Below are 18,827 nucleotides of genomic sequence, written 5' to 3'. Positions count from 1 at the left end.
AGATGATAGAGAAAGAGGAAGGATAATAGACTTCACTATGCGCGACAGGGGGGAGTGTCGACGGCTCGCCCGAACAGCCCTAGGCAGTGCGGTCACGGTAGGGAGAGCGGTTGATGGAGCTGCGCCGCCGGGTTTCCCCGCTACCGCGAGGGAAAGCCAACTTCTGGGGGCACTTTTCCGCCGCTTGACGTTCGATATATCGGGAGTCACTGCAATATTTGTTCGATGTAAGCGTAATTTTTGCTATATATACTCGTTGTAACTATACCGTGACCAGAAATTGTTCGATATATAGAATAATTCGATGTAAACGGGTTCGATATAGTCGGGTTCGACTGTATATATATGCACACATTTAATTACTGTCCAGCCAGCAAGGACATCAAACAACCATTGTGGACATTCTGCACACTGTTGGACACGTATGAAACACATGAAGCGCATTGCCATCTCGCCCACATAAAAGAAAGGGCTGTTAGATGGAAACATGCACAAACAAAATCGCCGCCAATCCCATTGCGATAAGCATCTTCGCCTGTCTGTTTCATAGCGGGTAGTACTGTCAGAAGCGTAGCGCACGCTTGTGATAGGCGATAGCCGAAATGCGCCGTCATTCCTTGCTACAAACTGTGATCATATATGTTTTCCAGCCGAAAGACCCCATGTGAACAAGAAACGGCACAAGGTGCACGCGATCAAGAGCAGTATATAGCCTCTCATCTCACATGAAAACGACGGCATGCACAGTTTCTTATTTCGGTACCAGCAAATCTCCGCCCCGGTCGTCACAAGCCACATTCGCAGCTATCGTCGCCAAACCCATTGCGATAAGCATCTTCACCCATCTGTTTTACAGTGCAGGGTGCATATACATAGTGCCATTGGTAGCGTACTGCACGCGTTTAGTAGGTGATAATCTAAAGGCGCGACGTGGGCATCACGTTTCACTTTGGCAGCATCCGGCGTCACCCACCAGCTCGATTTCGTCTCGGTTTCCCATTGCCCTCTTCAAACACCACGCAGTAGGAAAACAACAAAATGCATCTTGGACCACTGGAGCACCACCAGCTTGACGTCTGTCGGCGTCACCTGCCACAACGATCCGCGCGACGCTTTGCATTACATAGATGTCAACAATAGTTGACTCTCAAATTTTTTTAGTTACTTCAGATCATACGTTTTTCCGGTTAGTACATTTTCTCTTGCTGTTTTTTCCAAGACATGTGAACGAGTTTCTACTCTATATGGTGTCATGATTAGGTCCCAAATGGTCGATGCTGTATATTTACGACACTGTCTGTATGTTTGAAAAACACCAATTTTTCAACTTTCTGTTACCCAAAAAGTGCTGCCACCCCGTGTGGAGACAAGAATATTTCTTTTTTTGCTCCATAGTCTCTTAGTTTTAATTCCATGGCTTCTTTATGCCAGCACAGCTGTAAGTGCGCAGTGGTTAGTTTTGGTTTCATCTCGCGGGCTGCTCCGTTTGTCACGCTCGCAATAACTGATGTCTATCTTATTTCTAATCTCTCAAAGAATCACCATGTGAGGCTTGTTCGCTTGTTGCTCACAGGGGTGGGATTACATCTGTTCGCAGGCAAGCTGGTGTATACAAATAATTCCGCCGTATGGCAGACGATGCTGCCATGCATGCATTTCTTTTCATGAGACTCTCGAAAACTGGTTGCCCCTCATTGACGATGGAATGAAAAGTTTCTGGCTCATTTGGTTTTTTTCGTGACAGGCGCACAACCATCGAGTTTTCTTGCGAGCACTTATATACGCAGTTTGATTATGCTATGGATGTGCAGGGAAAGTAGTTCTTGTTCCAGTGAGTTGAGCGATGATTCCTTTGATGCAAACTACTGCCCAAGTGCCGAATCGGAATGTGTCCATTCCACTGTGCCTATTTTTTATTGCAATAGCAATTATACGGACCCTCCAGGCACATTTCCACCGTCAATGTCATTGCACGCTGTATGCTGTACATGGAAGTGAAAGCGTGCGAGGGTGTGCGACAGTGTTGTGGGCGGGGAGGTGTTCTACTCCGGCTGCTGCGTACGGTGCTGCCGCGCGTGGACCCACTCTTGAACGCAATCAGTGATGGGGACAGAGTGCGCCGAGTGCTGATAGCTTCGTTTATGCTGTGTTCTCGCCGCTAAGTTCGCGTTGAAGTGTTGAAGCACGAAAGGCAGTTCGCTCGCTGCTGCTGCCATGCTTCCTCACTTCAGCATTTTGACAGTGAGTGTGCACGGTCATCGAATGAGATATGTTCATATTTGCTTGTGCACTCGTGACACCATGCTTGTCAATTTAGTTAGTCAACAAATGTTTACAATTTTTTACAGCCGATAAAACTGCCATCCTTACTTCGTAAAGCTGTCTACTAATTTACTATTGCAATCAATGCATCGTCTTTCCTGTGAAGCTGCAACCTTTTAAGACGAAAGCTTTAAGTAGCTCATGTGTCAATAAATCTGTTGTCCAGCGTTATCGAAAAATTGACTGTCTGGGATTATGGCACTAAAATTGATGGTGCCACCCACGACCATTGGTGCGACTCGAACCCACAACCTTTGGTGGGAGTTGAACCCATGACTTTTGATAGTAATTAAGGCAGAGTCAAAGTACTTGAACCCTCAACCTTTGGTGGGACCAAAATTCAGTGGCACCAGAATTGATGGTGCCACCATTGATGGTTGAATCCACAATCTTTGTTGTTAATTAAGACAAAGGTAATTATGATGCAGTCAATTAAGGTACTCGAACCCACAACCTTTGGTGAAAGTCAAACACTCGACCTTTAGTGGGAGTCAAACCCGTGACTACTGGTATTAATTAAGGCACAGTTAAGAGTTAATTAAGACACTCAAATGTTCGACCTTTGGGGGAGTTGAACCCTCAACCTCTGGTGGGGCCGAAATTCAGTGGGTCCAAAATTGATGATGCCACCATTGGTGGGAGTTGAACCCATGACCTTTGGTGTTAATTAAGGCACAATTAATTAAGATAGGGTTAATTAAGACACTCAAACACATGGCTTTTGGTGGTAGAAAACAAGTAATAGGAAGTAACAACACGTTCAAATGATAATGTCAAGTAATTTAATTAATGTCTTGTGAGCATGCAGGTTTTCATGTTCATCCTCTTTAGCGTATACTGAAGCGACTGTCAACATTTTATTATTCTTATAAGTATTTATGCAAGCCCATCTGAATCCATGAATAAACAATGCGTGTTTACTCATAAAAATATTTTTTTTTGACTTTATTGTCAACGTAAAAAATTGCAATAAATTTTTTTTTCCAAACATAGGTCACTCTGAGGATTTAAGATCTGCAATAAGAACATCGACCCTGGGGGCTGCATTTGGTGAAAAAATTTCCCTTCAGAAGGTTAATCTGAGAATGCCCAACATACTATATTTTGATATGGCGAGTTTGATACCTCAAAATGCTGATTTAAGCATGTGAAACCTAATGCAAAACCCATAATAACATTTTTTACACTCTAAAGTGGTGCTTCAGTTTTGGATAGCTCAGCAAATCAGTTATAACGAATTACTGCCGTAACTAATATTCAATGTAAATAGACATCTTTTTTTTTTATATGATGTACTCCCGTGGCCAGAAATAAAGGTGAACAAACTGTTTTAATTTTATTTGGTATGGAATAATGTTTGTTCTTTGTGAGCTGATGCTAACTGATGCTGATTTGATGTTGATTCTCCCTCTTATCTCTTTTCCAAATACAATTAACCTGCAATGTGCTTCTGTGTCACACTAACGCACTCATCACCCAAGTTCACTGCTTGCAAGGTATCAATAATTTCTGTACTAGTAGAACAGCTGCGCGGTATACATTTTGCGTCATTCATTTCCTTTCTCATGTATGTTCCTAAACCAGCAGTGCATTGTGCATGCTTCGGCTAACATCTTCCAGCTCAGCTAACCAACTAATATGTTAAGCTATGCATCGAACGAGGTTTTCAACCCAAGGTGCCTGATGCGCTGAATAAAAACAAAGTTGCCGTTTCCCGTTCGGACCATGCAGGTGGCACTGCAGTTCTATGCCCAGCTGAACGCGTTGCAGTACCGCCGCAAGGTGGCGCTGATCGAGCCACTCTTGGGCTATGTGCACTCCATGAAGTCCCTGTTTGGCGTCGCCCACGAGACAATGCACACAGCCGAGCAGGATGAGTTCCTTGCCAACATAGCCACCAGCCTGGGAGAGTGAGTGCCACCATCGTAACGACCAACTCTGCCGTATTTCCTGCAATGTTTACGAATTCAGATTCATTCTACAGTTTTGAAGGGTTTCGTCAAGGTGCCATTGCACCATTAAACTTCACACACACACACACACGCCAACTGTCTGACTGATCGACCAACCAGAGCAAGAAAGGCAATAGACGAATGCCTGTTTTTTATGGTTATGACCACTAAGAAATGGTGAACACAAGCATGATGGTTATACAACAGCGCAACAGCGTAGCTGTAAGCACTTCCGAATTTTCTGTAAAGTTTATGAATTTGGGCTCATTTTACATTATTTTTTTTTTTTTCAGATTCAGATTTATTAGTTCCAAAAACAGAAGTAATTACATGACAAATATACAGACGAGGGTCCCAAAGTGAAAGAACTGTAGTGGGACCCTCGGTTAATAATAACAACATTGATGGTGATGTCAATAGTCAGCAAATTAGCGTATTAGAAACAACAACTACAGATCAAATACGTCATTAGACGTGTCATTTACAATCAAACACGAAAAACCACGTTATAGAAGAAAGTCGGAAAAAAGCATGGGTGAAATACAAGAAATGACATGTGAGATAAAAGTCAAAGGTACACCGCCAGATCGTAGTCAAGTTATCTTACAAAGATTGTGTCAAGATTGAGGAAAAATCATCTTTGTAAAAAGTCAGTCTCTGAATCTTTCGTTGGAAGTGCTCTCATGATAAAAGGGGTACTTGCTTTAAGCAAGTTTATCCAGACATTCTTCAGGAGGAGGCAAAATCGTCAAAGCAAAGTCGCTGAAATGGTCGCTGCATTGTAAAAAGAATGCTTTACTTGTCAGTCTTAGCTGTTTCAAGCTTGCTGCTGCTTGTATGCTGCATTTATGATACATGCAAAGGTAAATCACCATTGTAAAGGTGCGCAGTTATCCTTCAAAAGGCGTGCGCTCAAGGCAAGTTTGCATGACCCCCCCCTTCCCCCTTCGGTATCATGTCCACAGAACCTTTACAAATTTGAATCTTCTCAGGTTGGCAGGTACTGTATTTGCTCCTGTAAGACTCACACCCCATTCTTTAATGTTCCAATTTCTGAAAAAAAAGTTGCACCAAAGACTGGATCTTGAATGCGTGGCATTCGGTATCAGTTGATACCATTGCTAAAAGCTTTATAGCTGCAGGCATATCTCACAGCATGGACTGAACCAAGGGCAACCACTTTTTTTTGTGTGGTTCGACGGGGCTGTTAAGCGCCGGTGGCGACTGGGGCAACATCGAGAGTGATCATGAGTGTAATGGAACCTGATCGATGGTTCTCAATCCGAATAAATGTGTGTAGCCAGCGTTTGGGGCATTATTCTGCACATCATTCGTCTTATCGTTCAGGATTTTAGCAGACAGAAGCCTCACGCCCAGCTCATGTAAAAGCCACACACTGCTAAGATTCAGAAAGAAAAGTGCGGATCTTACACAAGTAAGCATGGTACGTGCCTGTGAAAGACACCGCAAAAATATGTACAGTGTAGAAAGCCAAAACAACTGTCACTGTATATGGCTTATCACAGAAATGTGCATAGGAGGAGGCCTGTGTGCTATAAGTTTAAAGGTTTGCTAAACAGCCACTGACATTGCAGGGTGCAACGAGAGCTGCAGGCCCAGACAGAAAAGGCAGCACTGCAGGCGGGCACATTGGCGCGGCAAGGGGAGGAGAATGCCGCCTATCTCGCTGAGGGTGCCTCTGCGCCTGCCCAGACAAGCATGTCCCATAAGTCGGGCTACCTGTTCCATCGGACGTGAGTGTGCCCTACGGTGACTTGCACTGGCTTACTTTGTCCATGTACAACTGTGAACAAAACTGTGATGAGGACCCAAACTCCCAGGAAGTAGATTGTATGAACTAGTGTGTTGGCCACAACATTTAATGCGTTAGCATTCTTTGGCATTCTTTGGCATTCATTAGCGTTAGCATTTGTCACCGAGTATGTGGCAATGTGTACATGCATGCCGCTCTTTAATGAATCTCTTTCACGCCGTTCGCTGTAAGGTGTGAGACTGGGTAGGTACCACTGTTCGAAACTCTTTGACCCCAACTTGAACATCTGGATACTAACTTGAGTCACTGGGTACGTGCCACTAGATGTGTGCCGCTCGCTCTTCAGTGAGCATTCTTCATGCCAGCTTGAGTAACTATGTACAATAAAATTCCATTGATATATACCCGCTTAATAAGTAATTTTGGTTTATATATAGTCGCAATGAATCTCCCATCCTGTTGCCATTAAACCTGATGTATTAGCTAATCACTTAAGTCGTAATTGCTTAACGCATGCCAAACTGTTAGGGCATAGAAATTACTTCATTTTTCTGTGCATGCAAGCGTAGAATTGGCAAAATGTCGTGCATGCAGACCATAGATAGTAAAATTGCGGCACACGGACCTTTCCCGGATTGCATTCGTCGCCGATAGTGACGTCAAACCGTGGTAGCCATGAAGTGTTTCCTGCTCCCATAGCTCCTAATGCTTCTACATCGTCGTCATGGATAATGACGTGGGTGATTGCCCATCCCTATCCCACCGTCCAACACAGCTAGTGTGCTGACCGTCATGAGGGCGATCGCAGAGAAGTGGAGCTTGATGGAGAAACTGGCTCGCAGCCTTCCTGAGCTTGAGGCTGCCGTTGCCACTGCAAGGCTGCCATGGCGTCAAGTGCAAGTCACAGATTTTTTTTTTGCTGCCTGCTCACAAATAAAACTTGTCTGTATGTCTGTTTTAGATAAAATCAACACATTTCTTTGGCTGGGAAGTCTATAGCCACTCATCTGCCATTGTCAGTTAATTAGTACAGTCAACCTTCTATATAACTAACGTCAACATAACAAAATTCTCAATATAACAAAGTATGTAAATTTTCATAACCTCTTGTAAACAGAACACCAAGTATTTAGAACCTCATTATAACAAAGTGTGCATGCAATTTCAATCTAACGAAATTTCGCTTCCGCAGCAAAGGAATGCCGGACCATAATGAAAACTTCTGTGGACGCAGATGGTCAGATGATTGAATTACAAGTGGCTGCTTGCAAATGCACCTCTCAGATCGCCCACCGTGCAACAAGAGCAACCACCGAAGTGGAGTCGCATCATGTTTTGTATAAAGTCCAAGTGTGACGAGATCCTATCGCGCCCAGCACACTTTTTGCTTTAGGTGCGAGTGAAAGTGGACGAGGGCGAGAAAGAAAAATTGTGGCTTCACGAGTGCCGCCTCAAGAGGGGAGCAGGGGAGTGAGCTCGCTGTAACACGATCAAGGTTGGAGCAAGAGGCAGACGAAGCATCGCATTCGCTCCCTGCTGTGGCCGCTTTTTATGATAGCATTGTCCCAGTGTGGGCTGCGCTATCAGCCGCAGGGGTGGAATGCACATGAAAGCATGGCTGACTTCGCTTAATTTGTGCTGCCAGTGTGAAGACAGACATGGCATAAAACCGTATCATTCGTTGCCCAACTCCTAAATTCATCAAAATGAATTATTTTCTCATTCAAATTTGCTATTTTCATTTGCCCGATAAAAAGGAAAATTCTGCAGCCCCTTTCCATGTAAAAAAAGATCAATCGCTGACTTTACTTGTTTGCATAAAAGGTTGAATTTCAGTACAACAAAATTTCGATATAACAAAGCAAATTGCCGATTTTACCTACTTCGTTATATCAAGGTTTTACATCGCTTAGTGCATAGCTGATCCACATTCCCCCACCATGTACTAGCTAGGTTTTATTGTATGTGGCACCGGTAATGTACCGCTCTACAATGATGAAAAAGATCCCTTAAATTTCTCCGATGCTGAGCGGAATCGCACCCACATTGCAAGGGTTCCTCAAGGGCAGCAACCCGACACATTAGCAGGCTGCGCCACAAATGTGCCTGGTATATGCCACTTTCAATTAATGCTTTTCACGCCAACGCTTTAGCAAGCTGTGCCATGAGTGCACTCGGTATGTGCTGCTCTTCAATGAACCTGTCGCCAACTTGGATCACCGAGTATGGGCCACTGAGTGCACGGCAAACAAGGGAGCAATTCTCACCGTTCACATGCACCAGTGCGCCGCACTTCTCATCTTGAAGGCCATGTGCACACTTCGTGGAAGTGCCATCACATGACACAGCGTGTTCGTAAAGAAGGGCAAGAAAAGAGCCTGGTTGCCGCATAACGCGTTTCTCACCGTTTGCACACGCCAGTACAACATGCATTTCAGAGGCCGCATGCAGGCTTCGGGGCTGCGGTGCTAGATGGTACCGAGTGTTATTAGGGAAGCGTGAATGTGGAGTCCCGCTGCAGGACACGCCTCACAGACAACTCACTTTGACGGTGGCAGTACGTTGTGTCAATAGATTGATTCAATGCTAATGCATTACCATTGACAGTCATTGTGAGTTGGTTTCCATCAATTTTTTTATATATCATTCTCCTGAGCACAAATATTGGGTTTGATTCCAAAAATATGGATGGAGAGCTTATCATTTTTTTTTTTTGCTTAAGATTTCTGTTCATAAATGGCGCAATTCTTTTCCTCTGGTTCTGCTCTTTCTTTTATCATCTGTTGATCAGGATGGCTGATTCCAGAAATGATAACAGTTACACAGGTGCTTGCAAACAGTACTGCACTTGTAGCACTTAAACTGTGGGGCTAACAAGGAAGGGGAAACAAAGATGTAGCTGGTTAAGTCACTGCAAGACTTGTGGACTGCCTTTTACAAAGTGTAATTTAACTAGTCTTGGCCACAGATTACCGCAATAGATTGCTGCAATCTGTCACACTGCAAGCAGGTTATGTGGTGAATTACGTTCTTCACTTTCACTAGAAATCACTAAACTTGGTTCAAAAAGTGTAATCTATCCAGTGTAACCTCACGGGCCCCCTTTAAGTTTGCTGTATACTATCTGTGCAGGAAGATTGCGGGCATGGTAAGCCGCTGGGACCGAGCATACTTCTACACCCTTGGATGCCACCTTATGCACATTCCACGGGGGGAGGTGAGTTTCCCCTGAGCAACACTTTTGATGCACACATACGTTACGTGCACACGTACATGCACACACACGTAAACTGCTACACGTCGTGCATGCGTGGTATCTCTTCTCTCTGTGCCTAGAGCGTTGGCAGTGCCGTGATGGAGATCGACCGGGGTAGCGTGGCGCACGCCCTGGACGAAGACCGCCGCAACGTCTTCCAGATCAGCAACGGCAAAAAGTAGGTCCACGTCCCTGCCACTCTTCCCTTTGCAACTCTCTCTTGTGACCTCTCAAATTCAATTCACTTCAGTTTCAATTTTATTTTCGTCGTCTTACAGTATGCAGTGCAAATCAGTGTTGCTAGCAGCTCAGATAGATAGATTCATGGAGAACTTATTTGAAAAATCTGGAGGTCTTAATGAGAAATATGCAAACAAATTTGATCCCTTTTGCTCAAAGTTCACTTAATCCAACACACTAGAGCTTTTTATACATGCCTAGTATTTTTCACAACTGAATCAGCAAAGCGGTAGATGCTGAAACCGTTTTTCAAGATAATTTGAATGCTGGTTGGGGGTTTACGTAATGGCCACAAATGCACTATATGGCTTGAAGGCAATGATGCAAATTAATAGGAGACCCTCCGACTAACAAGTCTGCAATCGCATCCTGTATCTGAAGTATGTGCAGGCATGCAATGCCGATCTATTTGAATACTGTCTACAGTAGTGTAACTACATTGTGAGCGTAGTACAGTCGAACCCACCAATAACAATATTCAAGTACCACGAAAATTCCATTGTTATAACCGATAATTGTTATAACCGGGTGGCATGAAAAAAATCAAAATAGAGGGATGGCAGAGCTGGTGTGAAAAACTATATTGGTGGGGAAGCCAGTGCCCCTCCCCACCACCTTCCTCTGCCCGGCTGCTGATTGTGTTCACTCACTTAACTGCTTCCTGGGCACTTGGATCACATGTAACAAGCCGCAGCTGTCAGCGTTAAACAATGGCACTGCTATAACGACTGCAAAGAGATGTCACGAGTGGCAAGCAATATGCGTGCGAGTACCACCGAGGCATCGCTTTGGTGGCCCCACAAGGGGCCTTTTAAATATTGCGAGAGAAATCAGCTTGAGAAATCCAGAAGAAATGCTGAGGAGAGATCGCCACAAGCATCTCGTCACGTACTTCTCACTGGCTTGCATGAGAAAAGCCTATTTCTGTCAGCCATGCATGCTTTACGTGAAGTTTGCTGACTTCCTTCTCCAAGGCATCCAAGTGCTTTGCATAGTGCAGCGGAAGGTTCCTCACGAGAATGAAGCCCCGGAGGGACTGAATCATTTCCCGGGCCTCCTGTGAGAACACCGTTGAAGCAGCCTGCCCTACCACTTCACCGCTGCCGTCGTCGCCGTCGCTATCTCATGCAAGCACATTCATGACGATTGTCTCATCGGTTAGGGGAACTTAGTTTCCAAATCTATAGCCGTGCACTTTCTTTTCACCGCCAACGTCATGCATTGGCGAGGATCAGCCATCTTCCGTTTCGGCGGCGAGTCAAGCGAAGCTGAGAAACTGCGTGGCCAGGAACGACTTCGACACAACCAACAATGATAAACATGAGTGATTAAGGTGTTCATAGAACTGCACTGAATGAGGAGCCAGCATGAGCCAGCGAACAACATGCGAGCAATCTGCTTGCAGCACAGTTCGCGCGGTCCATTCATGTTTTGGACGGTGAGGCGGCGTAGAGCTATGGGCACAGCCCATTCGTGTTCGGAGGGGTGGAAGGGCAACGGGAGAGAGCCACACGGAGACGGCTGGAAAATGAGTGCGCGGCGGCTGTTGGAGCAGCGGCCCATCGTGCAGTGGCTCAAATTTCTGGTATTATTCGTTTCTTTTTTTCAGGGATTTTGCATTTCACTAGCTTTCAGCTCGGACACCCAGCAGCCAGACTTCATCGTTTTAACCGATAATGCAGCATCGGGACACTGCAGTAAGCTGGTTATTTCACCGTGGAAAACATATCAAAGTCGACGCTGCAGCAGCTGCTCATTGTTATACCCGATATATTGTTAAAACCGGTGTCGTAACCGAAACAGATATTTAACTTGCAATACTGTCAGTTTCTACAGATCTTTTCCTGCATGAGGGCTCCCATATTGGTACAGATCAAGATGTTCTGCTCCGCATTAGTTCTGCATATATATTTTTTTTTTAATTCACAACCTCTCTTCCTAGTTCATCACTTGCATCATCTGTATTGTTTCACCTTCCATATCTTAACATAAAAAGGGGTGTTAGTGTAATTTGTTCATACTACTTGTTCTTACGTTCAGAAATGTCCAGGAACTAGAGAGCACTCAAGCCATGCTGTGCACATTTTGTACTGTGAATTAAGAACATAATTTATCCTTTACCCATGTTATTAAAATGCAAGAACTGTCTACATTCTGTCTTAATGCAACAATGGAATGGGAATGCTGTCGCTCCTACGGACGCGTGTGGTGCTAGTCTCGTGAAATCTCATGCAAGTGAAAGTATCTCCGAGAGTGATCACCTCAGAATACTGCCCCTAGTCACGGTCAAGAACAGATATATTTGACTGAGAAACTCTCTTTGTTCCTTTTTTCTTTTCTTCTTTGTGCAAAAACGTAGTCATAGATGAGTTGCAAAAAATTGCTGCATCAAGTTCACAACTTTCTAACTGTGCAGTGAAAACAGGTAGCATTATTTTGGGAAAAAGTAGCCACTATTTACAGAATTGGGTAAAAACTTGACTTCATTAGTCTATAGTGTACTCAAAGGGCTTACTTGGTCTATCCTAGCTTTTGAAAAGTCCTTTTCAGAAACTAGTATTTTGTAGAGCCACATGCAATACACTGAACTCTGCTTATTTGGAACCATCGTGAAAGGAAAGTGGTCTATTCATCATTAAGTAGAACACAGGAGTCTTAAGAGGAAGCTTTAGCTCGGGTGCTCCTATCTAAATACATGTTAAAGGAGAATTCGTTTTTCTCGGCAACCACTGCACCAAATTTGACGAGGTTTGTTGCATTTAAAAGAAAAACTTAAAATCTAGTGACTGTTGGTTTCGAATTTTCGATTTAGGTCGTCAAATTTGTATCAAAATTTGCCAAAAATCGCAAATTTTCAGAAAACGAAACTATGAAGTTTACAACTCCGTAACTCACCAAGAAAAAATAATATCGCAATTCTGTGAATTGTACCTGATAGCACATCTAAAGCAGACAAAATTGATGTGTTACAAATGAACCTCAAAAATGGAGTAATGTGTAATTACAACTTTTGCAGAACCTTCGTAAACAACGTAACAAATTCACGTAAGATGTAAACTGACATATCAAATTTGTCCGTTTTGAATGATCTAATGGATGCCGTTTACAGAATCGCGATATCTGTTCTTGATGCAGAGCTATTAGCTTGTAAACTTCGTGCTTCTATTTTTTTCAAACGTCTGTATTTTTGAAAATCCTTTTAACAAAATTCAAGCCCTAAATCAAAATTCCGCTTCCAACAGTCATTAGAATTTAACTTTCTCTCTCAAATGCAACAAATTTCATTAAAATCGGTCCAGGGGTTATCTCAGAAAAACGTTTTTGCGTTTTTACATGTATTTGAATAGGCCGCGTCGGAGTTGGGCCCGAGCTAAAGCTTCCTCTTAAGGTGTCATTATCCTCTTCTTTCTTTCTTTTTTGAAGCATCGGTGGTTGCTAATGTTACCAGAGTGCTGCAAGACAGGACATAACTGACCTTTGCTTCAGTTTTCGCACATTCTTTGCCAAAGCCATCAGTGAAAGCATGAATGGTTAACAAGCGGGGAGGTTTCAGATCTCTAAAATTAATTCGGAGCCCCCCACTATGATATCTCATAGCCAACATGTAGCTTTGAGACATTAAACTCTAGAATTAAATAGCAGTCCAAGGCAATAAAAGATAAGGATTTGCCCAAATTATTGTGCATGTTAATTGAATAACTTGAACTTGACCAGTCAGCATGCATGTGCCTGACCTCTGTGGTGACCCCGACAGCAACCTCTTTAGTAGCAGCATCTGTCTCAGAGAAGCTTAAGGGACATTGAATGCGTTGCAAGCATCTTATTCAATTCGACCCGTCGTATAATTTGATCAAGTTCGTTACTCCTGTCAGGGTCGAACTAACCGAAGTGAACTGTGTGTACAAAATGAATGTGCTACTGCAACATGCCACGCAGGAACCTCTCCACACTTACCTTTTCACACATGTTTTAAGTTTGGAGGTGATATAAAATGTATCCATCTGCCAGTGGAATCCTTGCTCCTTCCCAGAAAATTGATCGCTTGAAGTAGCAGTTCGACAGTATGCAAGCAAGTGGGTAATACCAGAGTCCTTTCATTTTTTTTCTGGTCACGAAACTGCCGCCTCAGTTTCATATAGCGCCAGCGCCCGCCGCTAGAGGCGCAACCGTGCATGAGAGGGCATGCGAACGCCGCTACCGCTGTGGTTGTGTGTGGGGCAGCCTCGGTATTCTAGCTTTCTCAACTTCCTCAACCATCGCTTTAGTTTCACGTAACTATTTTTAACATTGAATATAATTAAATTACTGCCTGAACGCGTCTTCTGCCATGATATGAGCGCCCGGGACGAAAAAAAAGCCACTCATAACATGGAGCTTGCGGCGGTCTCAGACCAAAAAAAAAGAAAGATCTGGAATTTTAAGAGCCAGAACCGCGATACGATTATGAGGCACGCCGTAGTGGGGACTTGGGATTAATTTTGACCACCTGGGATCCTTTAAAATGCACCTAAATTTATATAAATGGGTGTTTTGCATTTCGCCCCCGTCGAAATGCGTCCGCTGTACACGGCCGGGCGGTATCGGTCCAGATTTCATCATCATCGCCGTTCGCCTCAACGCTTGGGTGGGCTCCGCTTTTTAATATTTGCCTTAAATTAAACACCGTGCATTCGCAACAAAGCGCCAGTGGTCCCACTTATCACCAGATGAATAAGCACCAACTCTCCGTTGCGCATAGCACCAGATTGTTCGCCGAGCACAGCTGTTCACTTTCTGTTAAACTGTGGCAGAGAAGGACTCTGACTGTGGGCAGTATCTTATAAGGAGATCAAAAGAATGAAATTGTTATTGCAAAGGGCTGCTACCGTAGAATACTTAATGACAAAGAAAAGGGAATTGAGCTGCTCCGTGCGCTTACGATTTCTCTGCAAAGCGATGCCATTTCTGAATGAGATTTTGGTAGGATTAATGCAAGACAAACTTCGCTACTAAATGTCTTCGGTGCGGCTTTTAGCAATGGATTAAGGTGAACATGAAGTGTTAGGACCTGCACAGATGAAACTAGCTGTATTGTAATTAGGCAATTGCCTTAGCAAGCAGTCATTTAGAAGCGTCAGTAAGCCCAGCACTTATTCACGCTGCTCGTGGTTTCGACGCAGAAACGACGAGACTAGGTATTTTGGTTCTTAATGCGCAACTATTTACAATATGTTAAAATGTTGCAATCACCGGTCCTGATATTCTTATTATGGTCGAAAAATGAAAAGAAACTTTATAATTCGATTAAGAAAAGAAATAAAACGTGTTGGTGCAAAAACAACATACAAGCACGATCATTTATTTATCATGTAAAATAAGCGGAGCGAAATACAGATAGCACAGAGGCGTCCGGTCATAAATGGTCCACCATTCACAATGCAAGAAGTTTGTTAAAAGCATGACACTGATATAATAAGCATAAAGAAATAAGATCAAACGTGAGAGGTATGCATTGGGGGGCAGAAAACAAACACCAGCAAACGAATGGCAATAAATACAGAATGCATAATCGATTGTTTCTATAAACAAGAAAGTGTAAAGCATAAGCATTTTATAACACACGTCTTAACAACTCTCAAACGAACACAGGTAGCCACATCACAAATACAGAAATTTTTTTTAAATGGCTTGTTAGAGATACCACCTTTCTGCTTTTTCAGCTGTTACTTAAACATGCACACACAACTTGCTCAGCAAATAATAATGCAAATGTAGCTAACAGTGTGCTAATAACCTTCTTACGTATAGCAGCTTATAGACTTAAAAGTACATGCAATTGAAGAATTGTAGCCCATCAATAGCCAAGACTAAAGGACAATGGAAAATAAAACAATGCATATTATTCTGTTTTAACACGCATTTAACGAAATTCTAATGCTATACTTTTCATAGATGGTCTGGGTAAGGGCACTATTGCTGCTAACTACTCTATCCTGGTATAACACAAATTGAGGTTGCAACAAAGCATAAAGCAAATGTGTTTTTGCCATCAATGCCCTGATCAGATCTCGCAACACCCTTGTTCTCCTTCATCATCAGCATTGCAATTTTTTGTAAGTGGTCACCTTTACACGATAATCATGATACCTACTGCGTCCATTTAACTGGTACACCTTCAATAACCGCTCCAGAATTCAACAAGTGTACAATACACTGCAGTAAAAGCTTCGCAAGTACTGATCCAGGGGTGGCACTCGATGAGCAGAAAGTTCCCACAGTTTGTGACCATCCATGCAAGAAGGGTCGAAACAGGAAGACCAACACGTGATCACCATTTTTTTCATGGTCTCCTGGCCTGGTGTCTTCACCAAAGTCAGCTTTTCCAAGGACTTTCATGTCAGACTCTCTGACGTGCAGGCTTTTCCTGACAGTCATTTCATCGAACATGAGCACACCTGAGAAAAAAAAATTGTCATTTGAATCATTTCAGAAAGGCACAAGCACAACATGCAGTTTAAGAGATGCACTTTCCAACCTTGTCTTTCTCTTTCAGGGGAAGTCAGCAGCTTTTCCTTCAGTATAGTAAATATGTGTGCATCAAACCCAAAATCAGCTTTCAAGTTCTTCATGTAGCTGTACAGTGTGCGTGGGTTTGGCAGGGGCAGAAAGTTATTTTCTTGAAGATGTGTGTATACAGACGTCAACTTAATCTTCAAGAGAAGGCAGTCATACAGCCAGTCTTTCTTATACCTGGCGAGGAAAGGGTGCAAATTTCATTCACATGCTCAAGCATGCTACCAGAGTCATTCCTGATGCTACCAAGCATAAACACACTGCTGTGAACCAAGGCTATCTGTATGCCAAGAGGTGATGTGAACATGCATAATGCACTGTGCATATCATGCAAACCATGTCAATGTGCAAGCAAACATTCTCTAAAAGAGAGCAGACCACTACAAATAACACAGAGCTGTGGTGCATTGTCAATATGGAACACCGAATAATCAAGCAAATATGTGTGCATGCATTCCCAAGTTCTAACTAAAATGTGTAGTAGTCCCCAGTGCATAACAACAATCATTCAGCATCTGTTAATAAACATGCTCCAGAGAATAACATTAAGGCGCTGAGAAAGATGGAAACAGCAAGATCACAGTGCTATGATGGTGTGAACAAGCCGCTCCCAGCAGTCGAGAATTCTACATTTACCATAGACAAAAATTGTTGCTACATCGTTCGATACTCTGGAATCAATGCAGAATGGGTGGAATCAAGCACAAAAATTAGTGTCATTTCTGAGTGGTCTTGTGCATTGATTTGCATTTGAAGGCGACCAACATTTGTTCAAAACGCATCAAATACGTAGCTTCCACTGTCCTATGATAGACATGGACATTCCTCTATGTACCTAAAACTAGCACACGAAGACTCCATCGCCTTCACGTATACTATATGTGTGATGCAGTGCTTCGAACTTACCGGACAGCTCGAGCAGACTTTGCGCTCGCCTTCATCACACACTGATCAATAATCAATTTCTCGCGATCTGAAAGGCTTTGAAGGTTCTGCTGTTGCCGTTTGTACTTGGCAGACTGCAATCGGAATTTGGCAAGTTTTCCTTGGCATTGTTGAAGCTGCTGTTTCGCCGCTCGAAGCTGGCGCCTCAACGTCTGCACTTCAGCACAGCTGGCACGGCCAATCACGCGGTCTTTTTGAGAAGCCGAGTCCGTGTGGTGGTTTTCCACCGGGTCACTGAGCGCCAAGTCTGTAAAAAAAAGAGAAGAACGAAGTTATGTAGTTTGACATTTTGCAGGCTCTGCCGACGCCCTTCAAACTGGCGGCAAGAAGTCAGCAATTTATGGGTGCAATCATAAAGCAAAATAGTAAGCCACACCTGTTGGCGCAGACGTAAACAGGACTAACATACTGTCATTCCCTGATGCAGCATTGGTCCATTCTGAACAGGGCGTCGGCGATGATCGGCGCTCTTCAACCGTACCCGACAACTCACGAGGTCGTTTGCGTGAGGGTCGAACTGTCAATGAGCGGGACCGAGGTTTGGGCTTCGTGAGGTACGCGGGAAGGCCTTCAAAAATCCTTGGAACGGCATTAGTCTTCAGCGTCGGCTTCTCACGCTCCAGGGACACGTCGTCGCCGTTGATGTTGAAATTGTACGCAGTGACGATGTCCGAGGCGTCAAAGTGTTTCGCGCACACACGCGTATACTTCGATTCGAAATTAAAACCGCCACTTTCCTGCCGCGGTATGGCCCGCTTCCATTTCTCGCGCTGCTCCTTGTTATTAGGTAAACAGAACAACGACACCTTTTCGGTCGTGCCCTTGTAGCCGGAACAGCACCCCGGCACGCAACACGTGTTCGGCATCGTTGTCCCACCCCGCCACTTCAACCAAACAGCCCAACACTCGAAAAATAGCACAGCACATGCACAGAACGCACCCGATCAGTCAGCTCGCCTCGCACTGCGCACACGTTTCTATACGCGAACGATGCCCTTTGTGGCACAGTGGCGGCGCGTCGCGGCACCTTTGGGTAGCATATGAACCTCTCCCATTGCGTGACGGCAGAGTTTCGTGACCATAAAAACATGGAAGGACTCTGGTAATATTTTTATTGAAAGTTCATGCTCTCTTGTACGATCATTGACATAGCATCCAGCTTTCCTGATATATTGTAGCATGTTGTAGTGATGCATTCATTTTGTACGTATTTCACAGTTTTATTGTTGTTTTTTTTCTCATAGCAAATGTGTGCTGCCTCGCTGTGCAAGTTTAGTAACGTGTTTATATTGACGACTCTGGCTGAAATAAAATTACCTGAAAGGTTGTGCTAGTCCATGTCTCCGCCCTCTTGTTCTTGTCTGTTTCTCACGGTACCTTTTTCCTAAGCATTACGAACCAACTAGCCCGACAGCAAGCTTTATTTGATTTTTTGTTCCGTAGGTCGGTGGTGCTTCAGGCATTGAGTGAGCCAGAACGGGATGAGTGGATCACCACAGTGATGAATGTTGCTGCCGAATGCTACCCGGGTGGCAGATCACACTCCGTTCCCAAGGAGGCACCCACAGCCAAGGTATGGAGGGCCGCAGTCGTGAATTCTTTGCCCTGCGCGATGATATTATAGTGGAAAAAGATTCTACAGCTCTGAAAGTTGGGGGACTGGCAGAATCTCATCTAAATGAAATGAATCGCTTAGAAAACATAACAGTTGCTGATCAAGATAAGGTAATCATAGATGACCTCACACCGTTCCAGTTCCCCCTTCATTAGGAACAGTGCTTCCATG

At 43.9% G+C, this 18,827-nt stretch overlaps 1 protein-coding gene across 2 annotated transcripts in view; it reads left to right on the top strand.

The window, feature by feature from the left end:
- LOC126522391 (DCC-interacting protein 13-alpha-like) overlaps positions 1 to 18,827 on the top strand; it is a 71,766-nt gene that overhangs the window by 15,658 nt on the left and 37,281 nt on the right. For both annotated transcript variants that reach the window (XM_050171130.1, XM_050171129.1), the window contains exons 8-12: positions 4,054 to 4,232; positions 5,870 to 6,028; positions 9,181 to 9,265; positions 9,385 to 9,482; positions 18,485 to 18,614. In XM_050171130.1, coding sequence (XP_050027087.1) covers positions 4,054 to 4,232; positions 5,870 to 6,028; positions 9,181 to 9,265; positions 9,385 to 9,482; positions 18,485 to 18,614 — 651 coding nt within the window. The remainder of the gene's footprint in view (positions 1 to 4,053; positions 4,233 to 5,869; positions 6,029 to 9,180; positions 9,266 to 9,384; positions 9,483 to 18,484; positions 18,615 to 18,827) is intronic.

The sequence above is a fragment of the Dermacentor andersoni genome, chromosome 6, assembly GCF_023375885.2.
Source record: "Dermacentor andersoni chromosome 6, qqDerAnde1_hic_scaffold, whole genome shotgun sequence".
Classification (NCBI taxonomy): domain Eukaryota; kingdom Metazoa; phylum Arthropoda; class Arachnida; order Ixodida; family Ixodidae; genus Dermacentor; species Dermacentor andersoni.
This window is presented reverse-complemented; position numbering and strand designations above follow the sequence as displayed.